This window comes from Mauremys mutica, chromosome 1 (genome assembly GCF_020497125.1).
Source record: "Mauremys mutica isolate MM-2020 ecotype Southern chromosome 1, ASM2049712v1, whole genome shotgun sequence".
In the NCBI taxonomy this organism is placed as follows: Eukaryota; Metazoa; Chordata; order Testudines; family Geoemydidae; genus Mauremys; species Mauremys mutica.
Genome location: NC_059072.1, coordinates 15379900 through 15402373, shown reverse-complemented (window position 1 = coordinate 15402373; position 22474 = coordinate 15379900). Strand labels below are relative to the sequence as shown.

At 41.9% G+C, this 22474-nt stretch overlaps 1 protein-coding gene across 1 annotated transcript in view; it reads left to right on the top strand.

Annotated features, from left to right (window-relative positions):
* Nucleotides 1-22474, top strand: part of UPF2 (UPF2 regulator of nonsense mediated mRNA decay) — a 140508-nt gene that overhangs the window by 82500 nt on the left and 35534 nt on the right. The window contains 4 exon segments of the mRNA XM_044982034.1: nucleotides 6767-6906; nucleotides 8214-8318; nucleotides 9983-10081; nucleotides 12260-12427. Of these exon segments, the coding sequence (XP_044837969.1) occupies nucleotides 6767-6906; nucleotides 8214-8318; nucleotides 9983-10081; nucleotides 12260-12427 (512 nt within the window).

The following is a 22474-nucleotide window of genomic DNA, read 5'->3' as shown; positions in this document are numbered from 1 at the left end:
TTAATATCAGACTTTGACTTCCTTATATATGTTATGATGATCAGAAAGAGAAAAACAAATTTGGAATGGAAACCATTTTAGGTGGAATTTTTTTCCCTTCCTCATGGCATGATATAAACTACTGCTTTTATGATCTCTAACTCCCCCAAAAGGCAAATTATGACTAATTATATGCATTTTAATATATTCCTTTCAAAGATGCCCAGCAGTTTCTGCTGTAAGTCAAAGTAATTTCCACCCTCTGAACCATTTTCTGTAGATCAGTTGCATCCAGTACAGTAGTGGGATCTCCTTATTCCTGGAGCATGAGTGAGACAGTTTTGGGAGAATGGCATTCCATTGTGTTCATTGTGGCACCAGACAGGCAGATCACCGTTATTTTTAAAGGTGCTATTGAATGAGCAACTACTGAGTTTCCAATATCTTTCTCCTAGTCAAACACACATATGGTAGAATAGTCGCTAATCCTTTGCTGTTATGACTATACATAGAGTAGGATCCAGAAGTTTCTTACCTGTCTTTTACTGTTCAGATCTTTGAAAGCTATTATGATAGGCGCAAATGTTTTCAGTGGAAAAGATTTTGTTTGAATAGTTTTAATGAGGGATCTGACCAAACTCCAAATCATAATCTATTCCTACATGATTTTATTAATTTTGTTAGATAGTATTTCTATGGATTTATTTCTGAGATTCGGTAAACATTCCAGATAATTAAAATGGGTATATGACAAAATTTATAGTATTTACTTGACATTGTTCTAGCCTGTGTTAATATTTAGTACTTTCGCACATATGCCTATCTATCTCTACATATGTGGCATAAATAAGAATAAGACATTCTGAAGAACTTTACAAATTATTTACATGCTCATACAAGAGGAGCTAATACACGGTTGGAAATGAAGGTGTAACAATTTGATGCAGCAGCTTGACATGTAGTGAGGAAGAATATAGTGTCCAGTTGAAATTACTGTGTAGGAAAGACACTCTGCTTGCCTAAATTTATGGTAACTGCCAAAATGGAAATTTAATCAAGACTAAAAGGTTAATAGTCCTACTCTAGCAAAAATGGCTTGTGATTTGTAGTGATCACAAGTGGCTAGGACTATTATTATATTTCTTGTTCGTGTGATAGCAAGTCGAGCAAGTATAGTGCTCCTCTAACATCTTTGCTTGGCATTTAATCAGTATGATACAGGGAAGATTGCTGCTAACTGCTCTCACCATTATTAACAGTTTTGTTTTGTTTTTTTATGTGGTGGAGATGCTAGTTAAAAAGATTTCACTAGTCTGATGGGTTGGCTGCTCTCTAAATAGGCTGGCGTGGAAGCAAAAACTAGTAGTACTCTTTACTCTCATCACCCTTTCTCCCATTCTAGTCACATTCCCTTTACCTCTGCAAATACCTTCGTTAGGCTTTGTATTCCCTACACAGTTCCCTTCTCTCTGATGATTGCTTTTCTGGTGCTCGCTCCTCAGTAACAACTCTTGCTCTCCTTGATTTTTAACTCATCCAGTGTAAGTGGATGTTGGGGGGTAAAACTGGAACAGCTTTAAATATATTTCTTTTCGTTAAACTTCAGGTGGTGTTTAAAAGTGTTACAGTTCTTGATAGTAATCTGTTCATGGAAACCAAAGATTGCATACTTGCTTCTTCAGCCAGTACAGTAACGCCTCGCTTAACGTTGTAGTTATGTTCCCGAAAAATGTGACTTCAAGCAAAACGAAGTTAAGCAAATCCAGTTTCCCCATAAGAATTAATGTACACAGCAATGATGATTGTGAAGCTTGGTTGAGGTGGTGGAGTCATGGGGTGGGATATTTCCCAGGCAATGCCTTATTGCTAAATGATGAATTAGTAGTCTGAGCTCTCAAGGGTTAACATATTGTTAATTTAGCTTCACGCTCTACAAGGCAGCACAAATGGAGGGGAGGGAGACAGCATGGCAGACAGAGACACACACCCTGTAGAGTAACTCCTCACTTAGTCATCCTGGTTAACATTGTTTCGTTGTTATGTTGTTGATCAGTTAGGGAACATGCTTGTTTAAAGTTGTGCAGTGGTCCCTTATAACATTGTTTGGCAGCCGCCTGCTTTGTCCACTGCTTGCAGGAAGAACAGCCCATTGCAGCTAGCTGGTGGGGGCTTGGAACCAGGTTGGACCGGCAGTCCCCTCTCAGCTCCCCGCTCCCCTAAATTCCCTGTGCAGCAGCCACCCAGCAGGCTACCAATTGCTGGCAGTTCAGCTGTCCCTACCCCCACTGCCATGTGCTGCTCCTGCCCTCTGCCTTGGAGCTGCTCCTGGGAGCCTCCTGCTTGCTGTGTGGGGGAGGGGGAAGAGGAGGGCTAATGTCAGGGTGTCCCCCTCCCCCCTACTCCTGCCCCCCCCTTGCCCCTTCTCCATATAGAGCAGGGTGGGGACAGGACAGGGCTCAGGACAGAGAGTGTGTGCTGGCTGCAGCTACTGTCTCAACTTCCTGATTTTTTTTTTAAAGGCAATGTACTTAGAGTGGGGTCAGCATACTTAAAGGGGAAAAGCGCATTTCTTCCTCTCTCTCTCCCTCCCCCCACACAGGGTGTGTGTCTCTGTCTGCTATGCTGTCTCCCCTCCCTCCATTCATGCTGCCTTGTAGAGTGTGAGGCTACATTAACAACAATGTGCTAATCCTTGAGGGCTCAGCTGAATGCTAGTTCATCATTTAGCAGTAAGGCATTCCCTGGGAAATATCCCATCCAATTCCACCCTCTAACTTCACCACCTCAACCAAACTTTACAATCATCATTGCTGTGTACAATATTAAATTGTTTAAAACTGTGAGTGTGTGTGTGTGTGTGTGTGTGTGTGTGTGTGTGTGTGTGTGTGTGTGTGTGTGTGTGTGTGTGAGAGAGAGAGAGAGAGAGAGAGAAATTTCCCTGGAACCTAACACCCCCCATTTACATCCATTCTTACAGGGAAATTGGATTCGCTTAACATCGGTTCACTTAGTCACATTTTTCAGGAACATAACCACAACGTTAAGCGTGGAGTTACTGTGTGTATGTGAGAGATGCGTGTTTCCCCTTTAAGTATGCTGACCCCACTTCAAGTACATTGCCTTTTAAGTAGATCAGCAAGTTGAGATAACAGCTTCTGCAAGTAAGCTCCCTCTGTCCTGAGCCCCTTCGTGTCCTCTCCACCCTCCCCATGGAGATGGGGTAAGCGGGGGGCAGGAACATTGGGGAGGGAGACACCCTGCCATTAGCCCCCCTCTTCCCGCCCCTGCACAGCAAGCAGGAGACTCCCAGAAGCAGCACATGGCAGTGGGGGTAGGGACAGCTGAACTGCCGGCAGTTGGTAGCCTGCTGGGTGGCGGCTACACAGGGAACTTATGGGAACGGGGAGCTGATAGTGGGGCTGCCGGTCCACCCTGTTTCCAAGCCCCCACCAGCTAGCTCCAATGGGCTGCTCTTTCTGCAAGCAGTGGACAAAGCAGGCAGCTGCCAAACAAGGTTATAAGGGAGCATTGCACAACTTTAAATGAGCGTGTTCTCTAATTGATCAGCAATGAACAACGTTAACCAGGACGACTTTAAGTGAGGCATTACTGTATGGGTTTGAAGTGCAGATGAAAGACAAAACTCTTGTCTCCTCTTTAGGAATACCTTTGTGATTCAGTATCAGTCCATTTGCTTGTCTGTGGAGCATCATTGGTTTTGAGAGGAGTTGGGGGTGGGGCAGGACTAGCTCAGTGGTTTGAACATTGGCCTGCTAAACCCAGGGTTGTGAGTTCAATCCTTGAGGTGGCCATTTAGGGATCTGGGGCAAAAAATGGGGATTGGTCCTGCTTTGAGCAGGGAGTTGGACTAAATGACCTCCTGAGGTCCCTTCCAACCCTGATATTCTGTGATCATTAGGGAGGAAAATTAATAGCTTGGAGCCTCTGAAAGTGGGGGGGAAGGGAGTAGAACTTGAGTCAAACTCCACTAAGTATAAAACAATATCCTACCATTAATAGTATTACCAAGATTTGGCTAATTTAAATGTCTTATTAAGGACTTAGGTCCAGATTTTTCTAAAGTGACTTATGATATTGGGTGCCCTGTCCGAGACCCCTTAAAAGGCCCTGGCTGATTGTGCGTGCTCAGCACTTTCTGAAACGCAGGTCCTTTTAAAGTCTCCAATTGGGTACCAAAAAAAAAAAAACTATGGGGGTCCCAAAATCACTATTCATTTAGAAAATCTTAATAGATAAGAATTGTATACATCAGCATGGCCAAGTTTGATCTAAGTATCTCACATAGCCCCCATTAAGGCTCTATCTGAGCACCTCGTCTAAGAATGTTTTGTTTTTTAAATCAAGGGAGTACTGGATCCTCTTGTATGAAATATTGCATTGTTTAATATAAGCATTTGAGTAAAGATGTGCTGTGAAGCCTCAGTATTTTGTTGTCATGCTTCTGGTATAGATTTATATTATTAAACTGGAGTGTCTATAAAATTGCAAAAGTTACTGCATGACCTGTTTTAGGACACTTAAAATAAATTTCAGAGGGGTAGCCATGTTAGTCTGGATCTGTAAAAGCAGCAGAGAGTCCTGTGGCACCTTGTAGACTAACAGACGTATTGGAGCATGAGCTTTCGTGGGTGAATACCCACTTCATCGGATGCATGTCTGTTATCAGTGAAGTGTCTAACAGCCAACCAGCAAATTAATATTATACAATAAACTAGGGAACGTTAAAATTTGTCTACTTTGAGTCATGGAACTGAAACCAGGAAAAGGCACTGCCCTTGTTTTCTAGCGATCTATAGATTTGAAGGCTACACAGACCATCATATTTTCAAAATGCTTCCTTGTCACTTTTCTTGACTTATAGCGCAAATCATGGATAGTGATTAAAGAAGCAATGTGAATAAGATTTCTGCAGTGGATTCATGGACATAGCCAATACAGTTGTGTTTGGGGTAGTCTGTACTGAGCTGATCATTGTTGGTCTGTGTTGAAGCCCCAATTTAATGCACTTATGATGGCCCATAGAACCAAAAATCTCTCTTGCTACAAAAATTTGTCCTCCGCTCAGGTTTCCACAGTTACGAAAATGAGCTCCAGACTTGCTTGAGTAGATTCAAGTATTGCTTGCTGCAATAAGAAACAAAACTAGCTACTCAAAGTTCTAGGAGAATGGAAATTAGTTCTTTCTTAGCGCTCCAGAAATAACTAACCTAACTGTAGATCCTAAGTGTATGGGTCATATAGCTTAAACTATGAATAAGGTACTGTGTACTGACTACACCAGTTTTGAAGGGTATCTTCAAAAAATCATTGGCTGAAATCTTGTGTGTTGGGCAAGACTAGCATCAATATCATTCTCCGCTAGCTCAAACCACAATCCCCATGAGTATAAAGTGGCTTTGTGGATTAATGAAAAAATTTAAAGAATGTATGAAAGAGTACTTGTGCTAGAAGCTTGTCCATTTTTGTAGTGGATGGCTTAGCTTTAGCAAGAGTTTTTTTCCAAAAATAAAAACAAATAACCTTGTTTTTCCATATTTCAGAGCCATATTAAATTCTCATATGTCTTTTTTTATGAATAATTTAACTATTTCTAGACTAAATTGTAAGCTGAAATATACCAACTGCATTTTCTGTTCTGATAATGTATAATGGGGTCCAATTCCATAAAGGAGAATTGAAATTATATCTCAGAATATTTAGTGAAGTAATAGCAGGGTCTGGGATAATCCAAAATTATCCAAACCAAAATTAAAATACACTTGTAATTATTTAAAGGAGACAATATAGCTAAGAGAACAGGCCACGTTGAAGGATAAGAGCATTAGTGAGTTGGTTGTCTAGTCAAAATAATACAAAACAAAAACCAGAAGACAAAGTAGACTTAACAGGGATGGAGACAATGAGTCTGTCAATGGAGAAGATGGTAAGACGAGCTGGGACCCTTTGAAGGATCCTTCTCTACAGTGGGATAGGGACATTAGGTGACTGCTTTGTGAGGGGTGCAGGATTTGCACATACATACTCAAATGCAGGATCTCAGGGCCTTAGAAGGGAAACAAAAATCAGCTTGTTTTACAAGAATCTATTATACACAGGCAAATGTTTTTTCCAGAATTATGCACTGTACTGTGAGAGTTTCATTTTATAATAAATCACAGTAACAGCAAATTTTTTTACTGTGCTTTTGTATGATGTAATGATGAGCTCAGAATTGAGAGTTCCTAACACAGGTTGTAGGAATTGTCACTACATGCTCTGAAGTGTTTCTTAAACAGTCTGTACAGTTCTTGATAAATCTCCAAGAATACTGAAAGTCACACTGCAGAGATCCAAAAACTTCTAGCATCTGGCATTTTATGTACAGCATCTAAGATGTTGTTTGTGTCATTTTAATGTAGCCTTCAAAATGTAGTGCAGGGGAGTTGAAGAAATTTCAAAGATATTTTGAGATGTAACACTTGGTTACTTGATTAGTGTTCTGTGGAAATTCCTAAATGTTCCCAGTAAAAATCCTTTCTTGAGTTGTTTTGAAACCATTTTCTCTTATGATTTTGATCAGAAAGAAATACCTTATGCAATTATAAATACACATATCATTCAAGACTTAATCGCTAGTACTGCATAGTACTTTAGTCAGCATTTTCTAGGAGTGGGTTTCTCAAACTACCATACATCAATACAGTATTTTTATGTGATGCCACAGCAAAACATTGCTTCCTGTCTAACACATTCTATTCCTAATCCCTTCCTATTTTTCATTTCTCAGGCCTTGTGAATGACAAAGATTCAAAAGATTCTCTGACGGAAGGAGAGAATCTGGAAGAAGAGGAAGAGGAGGAGGAAGGTGGAGCAGAGACAGAAGAACAGTCTGGAAATGAAAGTGAAGTAAATGAGCCAGAGGAAGAGGTGATCACATTAATTTACCTTATTTTGCACTGTCCTTACATAGAAGGAAATAATACTTAGCACTTCGCAAATCATAAAGGCCTAAACCCTGTCGTGGGCCTGCACAAAGCCTCAAAGTCAGTGAATTCAGCATGGCTGTGCTGTGCACAGGGCCCTAGTTGCAGAGAGAATGTTTAGGTGAGACGCTAAACCCTATGTGCTGTGGAGTCACCAGTTCTGCTTGTGCTTCATGGAGGGAAGGATTCTACCTCCTAGCTGCTATGGAAAGTTCCTGTACAAAAATCCATTTGCTCAGGTTATGCAAAAAGGGCCCTTAATGCCTGGCCCTTAGTAATCTCTCTCAACACCCCTGGGAAGGTAGGCAATAATATCCCCATTTTACATATGTGGAAAAGTGAATACAGAGCATTCAAGAGACTTGCCCAAAGAAATAGTGGCAGAGGGAGGGTTGGAACTCAATGCTGTCCTCAGTCCACAACCCTGTGCTCAGCCCAACAGAGTATGCTACCTCTCTTTGTAAATATAAAGTTATTTTTGTGCCATCTCCTATACCAGTTATTGGAGCAGATGCATTAACTATCATATAAAGGACGAAAACTAAAGGAAACAAGAGGCACCTTGTGCTGTTCATCATTTTTCCTGTGTAATAGGGATAATAAGGAGCATTTGGATCGTGTCAGGCTTCATTACTACTTCAGACTGCTTCAGTAATCTTTTGAATCAAATTCATATAGCCAATAAAAAAAGCAAGTGTGCAATACGCTAATATATGTGATCTTGAAAATTCTAACTTCTGTGGCTTATTGTAGCTCAAAAGTTAGTCTCTCTCACCAAGTTTCTCTCTCTTTTTGGTCCAATAAAAAATATTACCTCACCCACCTTGTCTGTCTAATATCCTGGGACCAGCACAGCTTCAACAACACTGGATAAAACAGCTTGTCAGTTTAATCTTTGATAAAAAATTAGTCTGCTTTCAGATCAGTTTCAGTGGGGAAAATATAACTTGTTCAATAAAGAACAAGTTTTGGAAACGAGATGAGGACCCGTGCATAGTGCAGATCAAGGGTTAGTGTGACAGTAAGATGAATATTCAAAAACTGATCAGTAAATGTTGCTAAATGGCATGGCATTATCATTGAAAGCAGACTACATTGCATGTTGTGATCAAAGATCAATCAATCGGTTATACAGCATTTCATGGCAGTGAGGAGGGCTGTAAACAGTGAATGCACTTAATGTTTCTCTCATTAAATTATGTTAAAATGTAGCATGTCATTAAAATTTGAACTTTAAATATACTATTTCAGGAGTGCTCAGACAACGACGATGAGGAGGGTGAGGAAGAAGAAGAAGAGAATACTGATTACCTCACAGACTCCAATAAGGAGAATGAAACTGATGAAGAGAACACAGTACGTGCCACTGCTTTTGAATAATGAGACTGGTTTTACATGCTCAGTTTTATTGACTGAATATTTTTAGCAGATAATGCTCATTAGAGATTAGGGGACATACACTAAAAAATATTCACAAATGTTCTTTCAAACAAAAACCAAGTTCACTTTGACATTTGCAACCCCTTAATGTTTGATTTTCACAGACATTCGTATAAACGCTTTTGCTTACAAGACTCTTTTAGGAAAGTGAAAGTGTCACAAGTAGTCATGAAAATGTTCATTCACATTGGAAGAGATTGCATAGCCATTGTGAAAACACTGAGTGGACTGCTTAAAAAAAAGGGGGGGGGGTGGAAGTTTTTATATGCTATTGAGGTAACGAATATTTCCAGCAAATTGACATGGTAAAGTAGGTTCTCCTTTGAGTCACAGAATTGTAATAAGGAAGCAGGACAAACAAACAAAAAGCAGCAGTGAAGAAATGATGGGGGTGTGGTGTTACCTCACCATCAAAAGCAACCACATCAAACCCAGTCATCCAGCTGGGTGCCTGGGAGTGTGGTCTAATAGTAAGATAGTGAATGATCACCCCAAATGTTACCACAGATGTGCTGTGGTAACATCTGAGAAAGTAGCATATTTAGGTATTTGCTGTGTTATATTCTGATTACCTCCATTCAGATCAAAAAGACCCACCAAATGACAGTCACTTGGATCATGGAAACAAGCAGCACCATTGCCAGGGGCGGAAATAGGTGTGATGGAGAATGAGGGCCTATATATACAGCCTTTGATGCCACTGTCTCTTGGGTGATGGCATTTGCTTAGTACTACTCAACTGTTCTGACATTAATGAAATGGAGCCTTTAGCCCAGAGAGGGCACCCAAGGAGGTCATTCAGCTGTTGGAGAATGGAAAGGAGGATGTTATGCAAGAGATTCAGGAGAGACTGCTGAGGTTGTTGGTCTTGAAACATTCTGCTGCTGCCTCACTGGATGGTGGTGCAGAGGCAGAACCAATTGGCCCCCGACTGAGCTGAGTGTCTTGTTTAATATTGTTAGGTCTACAGTTTTGTTCCACTTAAAAAGAATAAAAATTATCATAGACTAAAATGTGTTCTCAAGAACCATATGCCAAACAACAACAAACCCTCTCTGTAGATAACTAACTAGGGTCTCATTGCATCAGTGTGCCCTTACATCAGCTGTCCCATGAATGGATGATGATTACTATTTATAGTAGCACCTGCTATATGTGTGTGCTTTACAAATATTTAAGGGCAGTCCCCTCTGAATAAGCATTCCTCAATCTTAGAAATACAACCAAATCAATCAGTTGCAGATGGGGAGAGAATATTATTTTGTATATATTGTAGGCATGATGTCTAAAAGAAATACAAATCAATGTGACAACTGTATTGCAACGTATTGCAAATCATCACAGTTTTAGGCAGTGATCAACGTTAGTAAACATTAGAGCAGTAAACACCAAAATTCCTAAACTGGGCAAATCCATTTTAACATTTTTTGTTTCCTTCAACAGTTTTTTTTAAACTAAACCCATGACAAATTTTGTCAGAGATACAAGCAGAGTAATTTTCTTAATTCAGATCCATCCTGAATTTCACTATTGCTGAAATTAATGTAACAGAATATTTACATTATTGTCTTCTGTACTAGGAAGTAATGATTAAAGGAGGAGGACTTAAACATGTTCCTTGTGTAGAGGATGAGGACTTCATTCAGGCATTGGATAAAATGATGCTGGAGAATCTTCAGGTATTAGTCCTTGTTATTGTCTTGGATTAAATAAGCACCTTTACTGCATAGTTGATTCTGAAATAAGTGGTTAACGTGGAGCTGCTTGCACCATGGGATGTGGGGCTTTTTTCATACTCTGTTTTTGGCTGCCTTGCTCCAGTGCTAGGCTTTCTTAATTCTGCACAACTGCTATGAGGCCTTTTTGAGATACCAGGCCTTCTGCCCACCTTCCTGGGTAGGGGCTTTTTGAGGTGGGAATAACAGGCATGAAAATCAGTCTTGGATGCTGAGGTGGTTTGGCTCAATCCTGTGCTTTCACGAAAGCCTCCCTTTCCCCCCTTAATCTTTAGTCCCTCTCCTGTCATTACAAATGTCCTGCAGCTCTGAATGCTAAATGGAGCTCTATTAATCCTGTGCTTTATTGACGAGCAGGTGTGCTTTTGAGATGCACCCATCCTGCCAGCTCAGGAAGGGGGAGAGAATCCAAGATTCAGTCTTGGGTCTGCTGTTTGATAATATCCTGATTATTAATTGTGAAATTTAGATAAAAAGGCAATATTAAATTGCTTCTGCTCTTCCAGTAATACTGCCAGACACCACATAGATGAATTGGCCTTTGGATGGTGTCATCCTAATTGACTGAAAAGATACACAAAGAAATTCTCATGTCTTCTTGATGAGCCTACTGATGTTGCTGGAGTGGCGGAAGTTATAGTTTTTACTTGTTTCTTTGAATGCTAGTGATATTTCGGGGAGGTATATTATTATACAGACTAATTCAAACATGCAGCTAGGGAGTAAGTTTTCACTCTTGTAAAATCCAGTGGGACATAATTAATTCTTTGCTGATGGTGCATCTTCTAAAACAGGCATCGTAAGTGGCCTTTTAACAAGAGTCAGATCTGTTCACCCACTTTAATAAAGTAGACTCAATACAAAAAAGTTTCCTGAACTTAATGCAACCTTGTCAAATGCTGTAAAACTGCTAAATTATATTATTTCTATCGTCAGAACACTCAATTCCAGATACTTTCAATATGGCTTGTGACTGGAGATGTGTTCTAAGTGCAAATAGATCCTTTTTCTTACTTATGTAAAATTCATATCAAGAGGAAAAGTTTTGAGCTGGTTATTTTTTAAAGCTCAGAAATGAGATATTTGTATTTCTGGAAGGTGACTATGCAGAAAATGTTTCCAGTCCAGCATTGGCTGTTTTATGTGGCATACCTAATTGATGTGTTTGATCAATTAAATATGTTGAATCTGTTAGTAGAGGGATGCAATACAAACATTTTAAAAATTACAGATAAGGCAATGGCCATTTTGAGAAAACAGAGGCTGGCCAGGGGGACAGAATAGAAAATAATGCCTCATTTGAATTTCTTAGTGACTTCTGTGGAAAGATGGAAATTTCTGAGGACACTGTGGAAGGAGCAGTTAGTGATCATATAGGAACTCTATAAAATGATCTCAAGTACTGTTTCAAGAATCAGTGATTAAGAAATGGAAGTAGTATGGCTGGAGGAGAATTGCTTTTAATAAAGCAGCTGTAAATTGTTTTCTTCTGCCCAATAAATATATGGAGATGCTAATTGATTCTTTCAACTGACTGCTCAATAAAGATAAAGCCTATGACACAGACACTCTACCATTTTTGGCTTTATGTATCATGTGATTATCCATACATAGGATGTTAAGCATTATAAATGTTGCTGCCATTTGAATTTACATAGCATATCAATGGCTAAAATAAAAACAAAACAGATGACATCTGGAGAATAATTTGCTACTCTGTTGCAAGCACTGTATCAATAATAGAGTAAATGGAATATTATAAAAAATCTGAATCCAGAATTACTGATCTTAATATTATATCCAATTTTAGTTGAATTATTTCTTTAATTTTAAAAATCATTCACAAATCCCTTTAAAATTGAGTATATTTTCTAATTGTCGTTTTCTAAAATAGCATTCTGCAATGTTCTCAATTCTGCGTAATGAATATAAGAGGGTAAGAAATGTAGGAACTCAGAAGGAAACAAAATACATTTTAATGAGACTGTACACATGTATATAGCTCTGTTATTTTAGAAGGTAATTGACATTTTTTATGAAAAATGAATTGTGAAAACAACAAAGCTTTCATATTTTCAGCATTTGATTGCCTAGAGCATTTTGCATCCCCTTTCTCTTTAGCAACGGAGTGGAGAATCTGTGAAAGTACATCAGCTGGATGTTGCTATTCCTCTGCATCTCAAGAGTCAACTAAAGAAGGGTCCACCCTTGGGTGGTGGGGAAGGAGAATCAGAGTCGGGAGACACAATGCCATTTGTCATGTTAACTCGAAAAGGCAACAAACAACAGGTAAGGGGTTATCTGGATGTAAGTAAACATTTTCCTTTGTCACAACACAGAGTGTGGTTTCTTCATCTTTATTTCTTAGAATGGGATGCAGTCCTCTATTCTGTTGATGGGAACTCCCTGGAATTCTAAATTCTTACTAGGAGTCATGTAGAGGACTACTTTATACCATTATTTGTTTTTTATATTAAATTCTTTAATGAGACCAAAGAGAGATGCTCAGCAATGTTTGTTATGTATACAAAGTACAGGAGCAGTTTAATTGGCAGCTGGGAATTTGAATCCATGCCGTTATAAGATGCCACTGGCACTTGAAAAGCCAGCATGATTAACATCAGGAGTAATATACTCAAGGGAGTGTCACAGATCTAGTCGAGCTCCCACTCTTGCACACTCACCAGACTGCTGATGAGATCCATCTCATTAAGGCCCCAGATGCTTTAAGCCTCCAGAATCTAAACGTAAGTCAAGGCACTGCCCCGGCTTGGCATTTCTGAGCATGCTTTCAGGGTGTAAATCCTCTGTCTAGCACCCCCTTCTGAGAGCCTAGACACTGCAGTTAAACTGCCTAATCACTGGGGACCAGTGCTGACCTTTTAAGCTTCCCAGGAGCTTAAACATGTCCTCTCCCAGAATTCCAGCCATGTGGGCACTTTTACCATTTTCTTCTTCAGGGCCATGTTGATAGTATAAGCCAAAAGACATGGCACAAGATTCTAAGACACCATTACTCTTTTTTTAATAGTACAAGAAACACAAATGTAGACAAAATAATAAACACACCTATGTGCACTTCTTTGAATAATGTCGCTATGGCTGCTCCACTTGTGGTGCGCATGCATCCTATGCACCTTCAATCAGAAATTTTCTTCAGCAGTAGGTATGCACCCTAGGTATCCTCATGCCCCATACCAAGGATGTATAGGGCTATGGCAGACAAACCACACTCCATTTCTTCTCAACTTCCTTGGCATAAAGTGGAGTATCTAGTGGTGCCCACTTGTGCAGCCACTTACCTTACTTGCTCTTGGTAGGCAGTTTACCTATATTAGTTTAGGTTTTTATAGGTTTTATATTTTAGTTTTATTGGGTTTTTTTCCTATAAACTTAGGCTTTTAGCCTCTCCCCTTCCCCATACTCCCTTCAGGTGAGAACCCACCTTCTCTGAAGGAGCTTTCTTTTCCTTTTCCTTTGGGAGTACCTAAGGAATTCAAACATTGCCTCACTTGCCGGGAGTCCTTCCCAGTCAGTGATGGCCTCTCGCACTGTATCCACTGTTTAGGGAGTACTCAAATGCAATCGAAGTGTAAGGTTTGCTCAGGTTTCAAGAGATGTTTCAGGAAAGACAGGGAGATAAAGTTTTGTCTCCTCATGATGGAATGCTCTCTCCATCCTACATCATAATAGCCATCCTCTATCCCCTGACCCTCCGACAGCAGTTTTGAAGTGACCACGGTCCCCCACCAACCTCTGCACCTTTATTACCTTCCAGACCTGTGGGGGGGAGAGATGCAGTGCTGACAGTGTGAAGTCTCCAGCCAAAAGGCTATCTAAATCTCCTCAAAAAGAACCTGGCCCTAAGAGACCTGCTGTACCAAAAACCTCCAAATGAAGGTTCCAAGTGGTCTCAGTACCAGGGGTCCCTCTACTCTGAAATTCTCAAGTACCTCTAAAACCCACGGTACCCATCACCTGGTACCAAAACATACCTTGATATAACTGAAGCATGATTGAGGTGTCTGAGACTCTAAAAATTCTGCGCTGAGGAAGATGGTAATATCTGAGACCTGTTACCAGATTTGCCCGTTACTTTGGGGTATGCTCATTTATTAGGGTTACTCTTTTGGGGGGGGTTCTGTAATTCTATTAATGTACTGCATTTGTCACTTGTGTTTTCATATGGAGGTCCACTTCTCCCTTCTGCAAGTCCCCTCCCAATGGAGCTATCCTGCAGGACCTGGGTTCCCCAGGGCTGGGTTCCTCCAGAACCAGACACACTCACACTCTAAGCACTTTTACACTGACCCCTTAGATGTCCCTGGACTCGGGGCTGGGTCTCACAGCACTTTCAAGCTGCCACCCTTACATGCCACAGGTACCGCATCGGAATAGAGTAAGCCTGAGCAGGCTGGGTCGAACAGCACTTTCAGGCTGCCATCCTTATATGCCCCCGGACTCAGTGGACTGGGTCAAACACCACTTCCAAGCTGTCACCCTCGTATGTCCCAGATTCAGCACGTCCCTATCCCCACTTTCACGTTACAATTGTACTGGTAGTAACCCACTTGATGAGCAAACCCCACAGTATTTTTGGGCACTACAGAGATCTTTAGCTTAGGTAAGAGAAGTGTTGCTGCAGAGTAAATGGGGAAGCTAAAAACACAAAAGAGTAAAGTTCAGAGAGAGAGAGAGGGAAGCAACTAGCTTAACCATAAAAGTTATTTATTGAATAATAGTGATAACTACACAAGGAGAGCCTAAAGCAACATAACAGTTACATTATTAAAGGTTACAAAAGTCATATATAGAAAACAAGTCAGAGTTAGAAAGTTATACCTGAGTTAGAAAAGAAAACAAAGAAAGAGAGCTGGTGTCTCACCCATTCTCTGAAGCTTGAATTGTTCGGGGTTCCCAAGTGATGGTGGTAGCTCGGGGTCCTGAGTGCTGGAGACAGGCAGAGCCCCCAGCACGATCGGTCAGGAGAAGATGGAATCCCAGTGGAACTGATGCAGAGTTTGGATCCATGCATCAGAACAGTTACTGGAGTGTGGGTAGGTTTTTTTTGTAGGGAAAGAGTGGTTCAAGGGAGAACACTAGATTTGTTTGAGTAAACTGATGACTCAAGGATTTTCTTTAGGCTAGACAATAGGGGCGGGTCACTCCTAGCTATGTGTGGTGTTTCTTCCAAGGAGTTCACAATGCAATTAGGCTGCTTCAGTATTTTGGATATTGTCATGAATAGTTAGTAAAGGGTTAAAGCATAGTACCTGGTGGGCACCTGACCTGAGGACCAATCAGGGAAGAGAATTTGAAACTCCGAGGAGGGAACTTTTTCCCTCTGTTTGGGGGGGGTGTTGTCTTTGGCCGTTTGGAGTTACAAGAGTCCAGATGTTTTAATCAAGTCTACCAGCTTCCACCTTTCTGAACTAATTTCTTCTAGTCAAGATAGTGAGTATTAGAAAGATACTTTGTGTCCTCACCTAATAATCCTATGCTTGCAATTCTGTGTGTTTGTTATTGATTATTCTTAATTCTACCTGTATCGTTGTACTGAGAAAGAGAGAGGATTCTCTCCAGAACTTAGCAAGGTTATACCCTATGAGTGGCCAGCTTGGACTCATAGAGATTCTGTATTTTCTTGTTTTTCTTTTAATAAATTCTTTCTATAAAGATTTGATTAAATCCCTTCTACTGTGGATATAGGGGAAGGGGCTGAGACATTCTCTCTTGGTGGTGAGACAGCTTATCTCCGGGCAGAGAAGGGAGGGGGAAGACACAGTCCTCCTGGGTTTGATTCAAGCAGTTTGAATCAGTTAACTCTTTCCAGGACTAGGGAAGGGGAGGGGGGAAGTGAGTCCCTCTTTGTGTTGAGTCAAGGATTTGACTCGGTGTATATCTCTCCAAAGTGGCTAGGAGAGAGAGAGGGGGGAAGTGGGCTGCTTCCCTGTGTGTAGAGATTCAAGGGGTTTGAATCTGGGTTCCCCAGGGGAAGCTTGGGGGACAGGCAGTGTGTCAGACACTTTAACCTGACTGGTGGCAGCGAAGGAGACCTACCCTAGGATTTTGGGGTGGGGGAATACATGCTGGTCCTCACTTTGAAACCCCCCAGTTTCAAGTGAGGGTGCAGACCAGGACAGATATCAATCAAAGATTCATTATCAGACCATTTCATTATTGGTCTGATAACTGCTGAGCTGGGTGTGTGCAGGTATTGGTTCATTAGCATCTGGAGCAGAGATTCCTCATGATGCACTGCTTCCCTGCTTTTCTGGTCCCAGAGTTCAGTGTGGTTCTTGCCTCAGAATCTCTGTTCTCCATTCTGTATGATGATGGAGATGCCTCCCTGTCCCATCTTTGATGCAGATGAGGCTAGGGGAGTTGCCTTAATTCTGTCACCCTTGTCAGGAGGGGGTTTAGGTGTGTCTCCCACCACCGTTCAATGCTCTCTGCAAGTCTTTTCTCTGATCGGTTTTGGTTCAAGCAGAGGCGGCGGGGGGGGTGTCCTCTCATGAGTCAGACAGGCTGGATATTGTGCCCTGGTTCCACAAGCACACATAGCTGACTGTTATCAGATCTCTACTGCTGCTTTGGTACCCAGATCAGTCGTTCAGCTGACATTAGTGCACTCTGCACCGCAGCCTCCTACATCTGAGACTCGTCTAGTTTCTTTACAGATTCACTGAGTACTGAAGCAGTTTTGATGCTCCAGAAGCTTATTCATCCCTGATGAACCTGAGTTCCCTCTTGTTGAGTTCAGCAAGACTTCCAGTATCACAGCCAGAATTATCTCCAGTACATTATCAATAACCACTGGTTATTGATATCTATCGTTCAATCAATCAACAATTGATACAAGTTATTATCAATAACAATTGCTAGTGGTTTCTTGTTACCCATGTGGACAGACAGACACTTCCTAGTACTCCACCATTGTCTGCCCCTATTCTGGACTACACAGAAGACAGCTCTTCTGATTCCCAAATTTCCATACAAGCCTCCTTTGATTATCAACCCAGGTCTGATTCCCATGAATCTGTCTTCTTGTGGAACACTTCAAAACACAGGGAGTCTCAAACTGTTCATCTTTCTTGGTATCTTTGGTCCTCCCCAGTGCCATATTGAGATCCTTGAGCAGCCTGCTGCCAGCAGTTCTCCAAGGCACTTGAACCCTCAGAATCCCACAGACAGCGCTCTCCTTCCCCCCCCCCCCCGCCCATCAGTCCCAGTCATGAGAAGAATTGCTGAAAGAACAAGAAAAAAGAGCCCATGAGGTTACCCCTCAGATTAATATTTCATCATTCTCTCCAGCTGAGGCTGTTACCCCTCCTCCACCTACTATAGATGATTTAAAAGTTTAAGAACTTGATGAAGATAGTGACTGATACTCTGCAAATACCATTAGAAGACATCCAGGAGACTCAACAAAGGCTTTTGGATAGTCTTCATACACAAAATTCCACATGAGTGGCTTTGCCTACAAATGAGGCATTATTGGAGTTTCAAAGACAATTTAGCAAACCTTGGCCACTGCTCCTCTGATCCTCTAAGAGAGCAAATGAGAAATACTGTGTTCTGGCTAGGCATTCAGAGTTTTTGTTTTCACACCCTGCCCCCTTTCTTTGGTTGTAGATGTGGTGAATGAATGCAACAGGCAACATCTTTTGAAAACTGCCCCGCATAACAAAGACTAAAAGCGCTTGGATATTTTTGGTCACAAGAGCTACTCCTCTGCTACTCTGAAATTCCGAAATTACTAGGGGATTTTTGCTAAATACAACCATGTCTCCTGTAGCAAATTTAATTATTTTATTGAACATCTCCCACAGGAACAAAGGGAACATTTTCAATCCATCGTTATTGAAGGACAGCTCTTTATAAGAAACAACTTTGCTAGCCTCTCTTGACACATTTGATACAGCAGCTCGCTTCATCTCCACAGCAGCTGTCAGCGTGCCGCCGTGCTTGGGGCGGCAAAATTCCTAGAGCCGCCCCTGCTTGTTTTCCCTTAGATTCTTTTGCAAGGGGGGGGGGGACATTTTCCACTCTGTTCAAAGTTGAGAATATCTTCTTAATCACTCTGGAAGGAAGGGAGAGAGAGAGAGAGAGAGAGAGATCGACAGCCTCTGCAGAATTTCCTGAAAGCAGACTTTCAGTTTCAGATGAAGTTGCGGTGTTTGCTATTTTAGGTTTTTGAAAGAGCTGCTAGTCTAGCTGAATTTGTTCAACTCAGAAATCAGTGATTTTCTAAAAGGTTTCTTTTTTATTCTGTTTGAGCCAAGTATAGAGGAAAATTCTGCTGTGAGTTTAAAACCACTGAAAATGAAAACTCTTTTATAAAACAAAAACCCCAACTCTTCCTTGATGCTGGCGGCATTTGGCTTTTTGGTGCCATTTTCCTCTAAGCATCCCAAGTCATGTAGTTGTCCTTGCCCAATGGTCTGGTTACTTAGATATATAATGCATATGTTTGAGCGTTTCTAGATAAGTAATACATACAATGCACTAAAAAGTGCCTAGTATTTACTGAAGATGCTTTTCTTATACAGGGATGTCATGGCTTTTTAAAAATATCTTTTACATTTTGAGGGGCATCTAGTGATGGTGAAAATGAGTGATAGTAGTGGCTGGAACCAGGCAGACACAGGAGGTACTGTGCAATCTGCTTTCCAATGCACCTAAGTCCTCATCTTCAGTGCCTCTGGATCTTTGACTAAGCCAAGACAGCCAGCCATGCCAAACTTTTGTAGTTTTGTGACGTGGTTAAATTACTGCTAAGGTACTAAGATGAGACCACTAACTTAATTTTCACTTTGAACTGGATTTGAATCTGGTTCTACAGAAGTGGCAAGTCTTTGTTTCCTCTTATTAGCATCACATTAGTTTCTGCTTAGTTAGCAGTACTAAACTGTGGTAATTATATAATATATATACACACATTGTTAATCATGTTCTAGTGTACTGTATAGCAGTGGTTCCCTCTGATTCCACTCAGCAGCAAAGTCCTAGAGAAAATCAAGAGAGACAAGGCTCAGGTTATCATGATCATCCCGGTGTGGCCTTGCCAGCACTGGTTCGGAACACTATCAAGCCTGTCAGCGATCCCTCAGTGGCCCCTGCTGAACTGACCGGACCTGCTGTCACAGGATCATGGTTGACTCTTGCACCCCAACCTTGCGTCCCTCTACCTTACGGTGTGGATGTTGCGTGGCTGAACCCTGAGTAACGGGCCTGTTCGGAAGGGGTTTAAAGGTCCTCCTCGAGAGTAGAAAGCCCTTAACTAGACTGACTTTCCTGGCAAAGTGGACGAGGTTCTCCTGCTGGGCGGCCAAATGGGGCATCTCCCCTTCACATTCTTCGGTGCAGTCGATCTTGGACTACCTGCTTCATTTGAGGAACCAGGGCCTGGCACACTCCTCTATCAGGGTGCATTTGGCGGCCATTTCTGTCTTTCATCCATCAATCCAGGGGCAGATGGTGTTCTCCCCTGACATGACATTCGGGTTCCTTAGAGGTCTTGAGAGATTTTTTCCACAAGTTCAGTCCCCAGTCCCTTAGTGGGATCTCACCTTGGCTCTGTCCAGGCTCACGGGCCCGCCCTTTGAGCCTTTGACCTCATGCTCCCTGTCTCACCTATCGTGGAAGGTCGCTTTCCTGGTGGTGGTGACGTCAGCGAGGCGAGTCTCCGAGCTGTGAGCCCTGACCTCAAAACCACGGTACACGGTCTTCTATGAGGACGTGGTCCAGCTCCGGCCCCACCCGACCTCCCTTCCCAAGGTAGTGTCTACTTTCCACATGAGCCAGAATATCTTCCTTTCAGTCTTCTGCCTTGAGCCCCATGAGACTGGTGAAGAGAGGCGCCTTCACGCTTTGGACATAAGAAGGGTCCTGGCTTTCTACCTAGATCGGACAAAGCCTTTCCATAAGTCGATTTTAGCTTTTCATCTCTGCAGCTGATAGAATAAAGGGCCTCCCGGTGTCCACGCAGAGGATTTCTAACTGGATCACCTCTCGCATTCGCCCCTGCTATGAGTTGGCGAGAGTCCCTCCGCTGCCGATCGTCACAACCCACTCTACCAGCATGCAGGCATCTTCGGCAGCCTTCCTGGCACACTTTCCGATCCAGGACATCTGTCTAGCTATGATGTGGTCTTCGGTGCACATGTTCACGGCCCACTATGCCATCACTCAGCAGGCCAGAGACGACGCTGGATTCGGCAGAGCTGTGTTGCAATCTACATGTCTCTGAACTCCTACCCAACTCCAAGGGGTATGGCTTGGGAGTCACCTAACTTGAATGGACATAAGCAAGCACTTGAAGAAGAAAAGATAGTTACCTTTTCCTGTAACTGGTGTTCTTCGAGATGTGTTGCTCATGTCCATTCCACAATCTGCCCTCCTTCCCTGCTGTCGGAGTTTCCAGCAGGAAGGAACTGAGGGTGGGGGGAGCCGGCGGCTGCCTATATACTGCGGGATATGTGCGCCACTCCAGGGAGCGCCGGAGCCAATCCCCTATGGATACTATTGAGGGGAAAAAACTTCCGGCACCGGTGCATGTGGCAAGCACACACACACCCTAAGCTGAATGGACATGAGCAACACATCTTGAAGAACACCAGTTACGGAAAAAGGTAACTGTCTTTTCTGAGTTGTCTTCCCATCAGAAGTTGTGCTGAACTATATCCAATAGCTGCTTTTGGTGTTGATCTATAATGCAGAAGAGCATGGAACAGATGTTCTTGCTATAGGATTTTTCTTGGCTGTCTGTACAGCTCTCTCAGCCTATCCATTCTCTTATGGGTAATGTGGGCTGCTAGTAATATGACCAAAAAACATATTTCATTTGGAATGACTTAAATTCTGTTGCTGTGAACTGTGGTCTGTTGTCTGTCACTAGTTGTTCTGGAATACCGAAGTGAGCAAAAGTGCACTTCAGTTTCTTGATAACGCTGTGACATGTTGTCTTTCAAGTACATTATTTCTGTATACCTGGAACTGTAGTCCATAATAGGTAATTACGCCCTCTGAATCTGCATAAATCTGCAGGTTGTCTATTCAAAGGTCCCTCTGGTAGAGGTGTTTGTACATTCTATGGTTCAGCATTTTCTTAAGTTGATTTGTACCGAATCTCCTTTCAAAAGTCCAATATCAAGTCCTCCATCGAGTTCTTCCACCTTTCCCAGTAGGCCCATCCTGACTGCCACACTGCAGCTGAGAAGGTTGTTCGTCTTCGATCACATGTACCCGACATGCATAGCTTTTGTCTTTGTAAGTTTTCTGTGGTAAACAGGTGCATTTAGTTCAGAATACCTTCAAGGCTAGTCAGAGCTCTGTTAGGTGACTTCAGCTGTGGGAGGGATTGATGGCAATTATAAGGCTTTGTCTACACTATGCACCTTTTAGCAACACAGCTGTGCCACTACAGCTAGAGCTCTCCTGCTGACAAAAAAAACTTCCACCTCTAACGAGCAGCAGCAGCTTCTCTCCTGCCGACAAAGCACTGTTCACATTGGCGCTTTTTGTCTGTAAAACTTTTGTCGTTTGAGGCTGTGGTTTTTTTTAACACCTCTGAACAACAAAAGTTTTGCCAATGAAGTTTCAGTGTAGACAAAGCCTCAGTCCCTTCTGAGATGACTGTGACTTTTAGTTCCTGTGTCAGTTTTAAAGTCAGTCATGCCATGAATATTCAGTTTCATTCTTCAGGCAGGCTCTAAGTCCTCACAAGTGATAGATCCCAGAAACAATGGGTCTTAGTTGTCTGTAATATGAGTCAACTCCCTGAATCCTTTGGTGTGGCAGAGAGTTGCAAAATCCATATTTCATGGATGTAATATTACAACATGAGCCTCTAGCTGGACATGCATCATCTCTTGGGATATGACTGTTTCCACACTTCGTGCATGTATGCTGGAATTTTTCCGTCCTGATAGTTCTTGCTCTCCTTGCCTCAAGAGTTTTATTATTATGACTTTTAACACTCAAGTGTCTATCAAGCTTCTAAGCTAGCTTCAGGTTTTTCAAGTTGCTCCTGCCCATTTGTTCGGTTTGACTGCTTTGTATCTGTATAGCTATGGCTAGGGTTAAGTCTCTCCAACTTTAGCTGCTGTGAAAGGTTTTTATCTGTCGCCCCAATAACCAGACTCTCTGATACTGCATTCCCAAAATCACAGTATTCAGCCAGTGTATGCAGAACTCTTCTAAAACATTCACCTTTTTTTTCCGTTTTTTTTTTGTTTTGTTTTTTTGATGAAAACATGCTCTTTCATAAACCATATTTCTCTAGGATAGAAAGTATCCATCAAACATATCAAGAACCCTTTCATAGTTATCTTT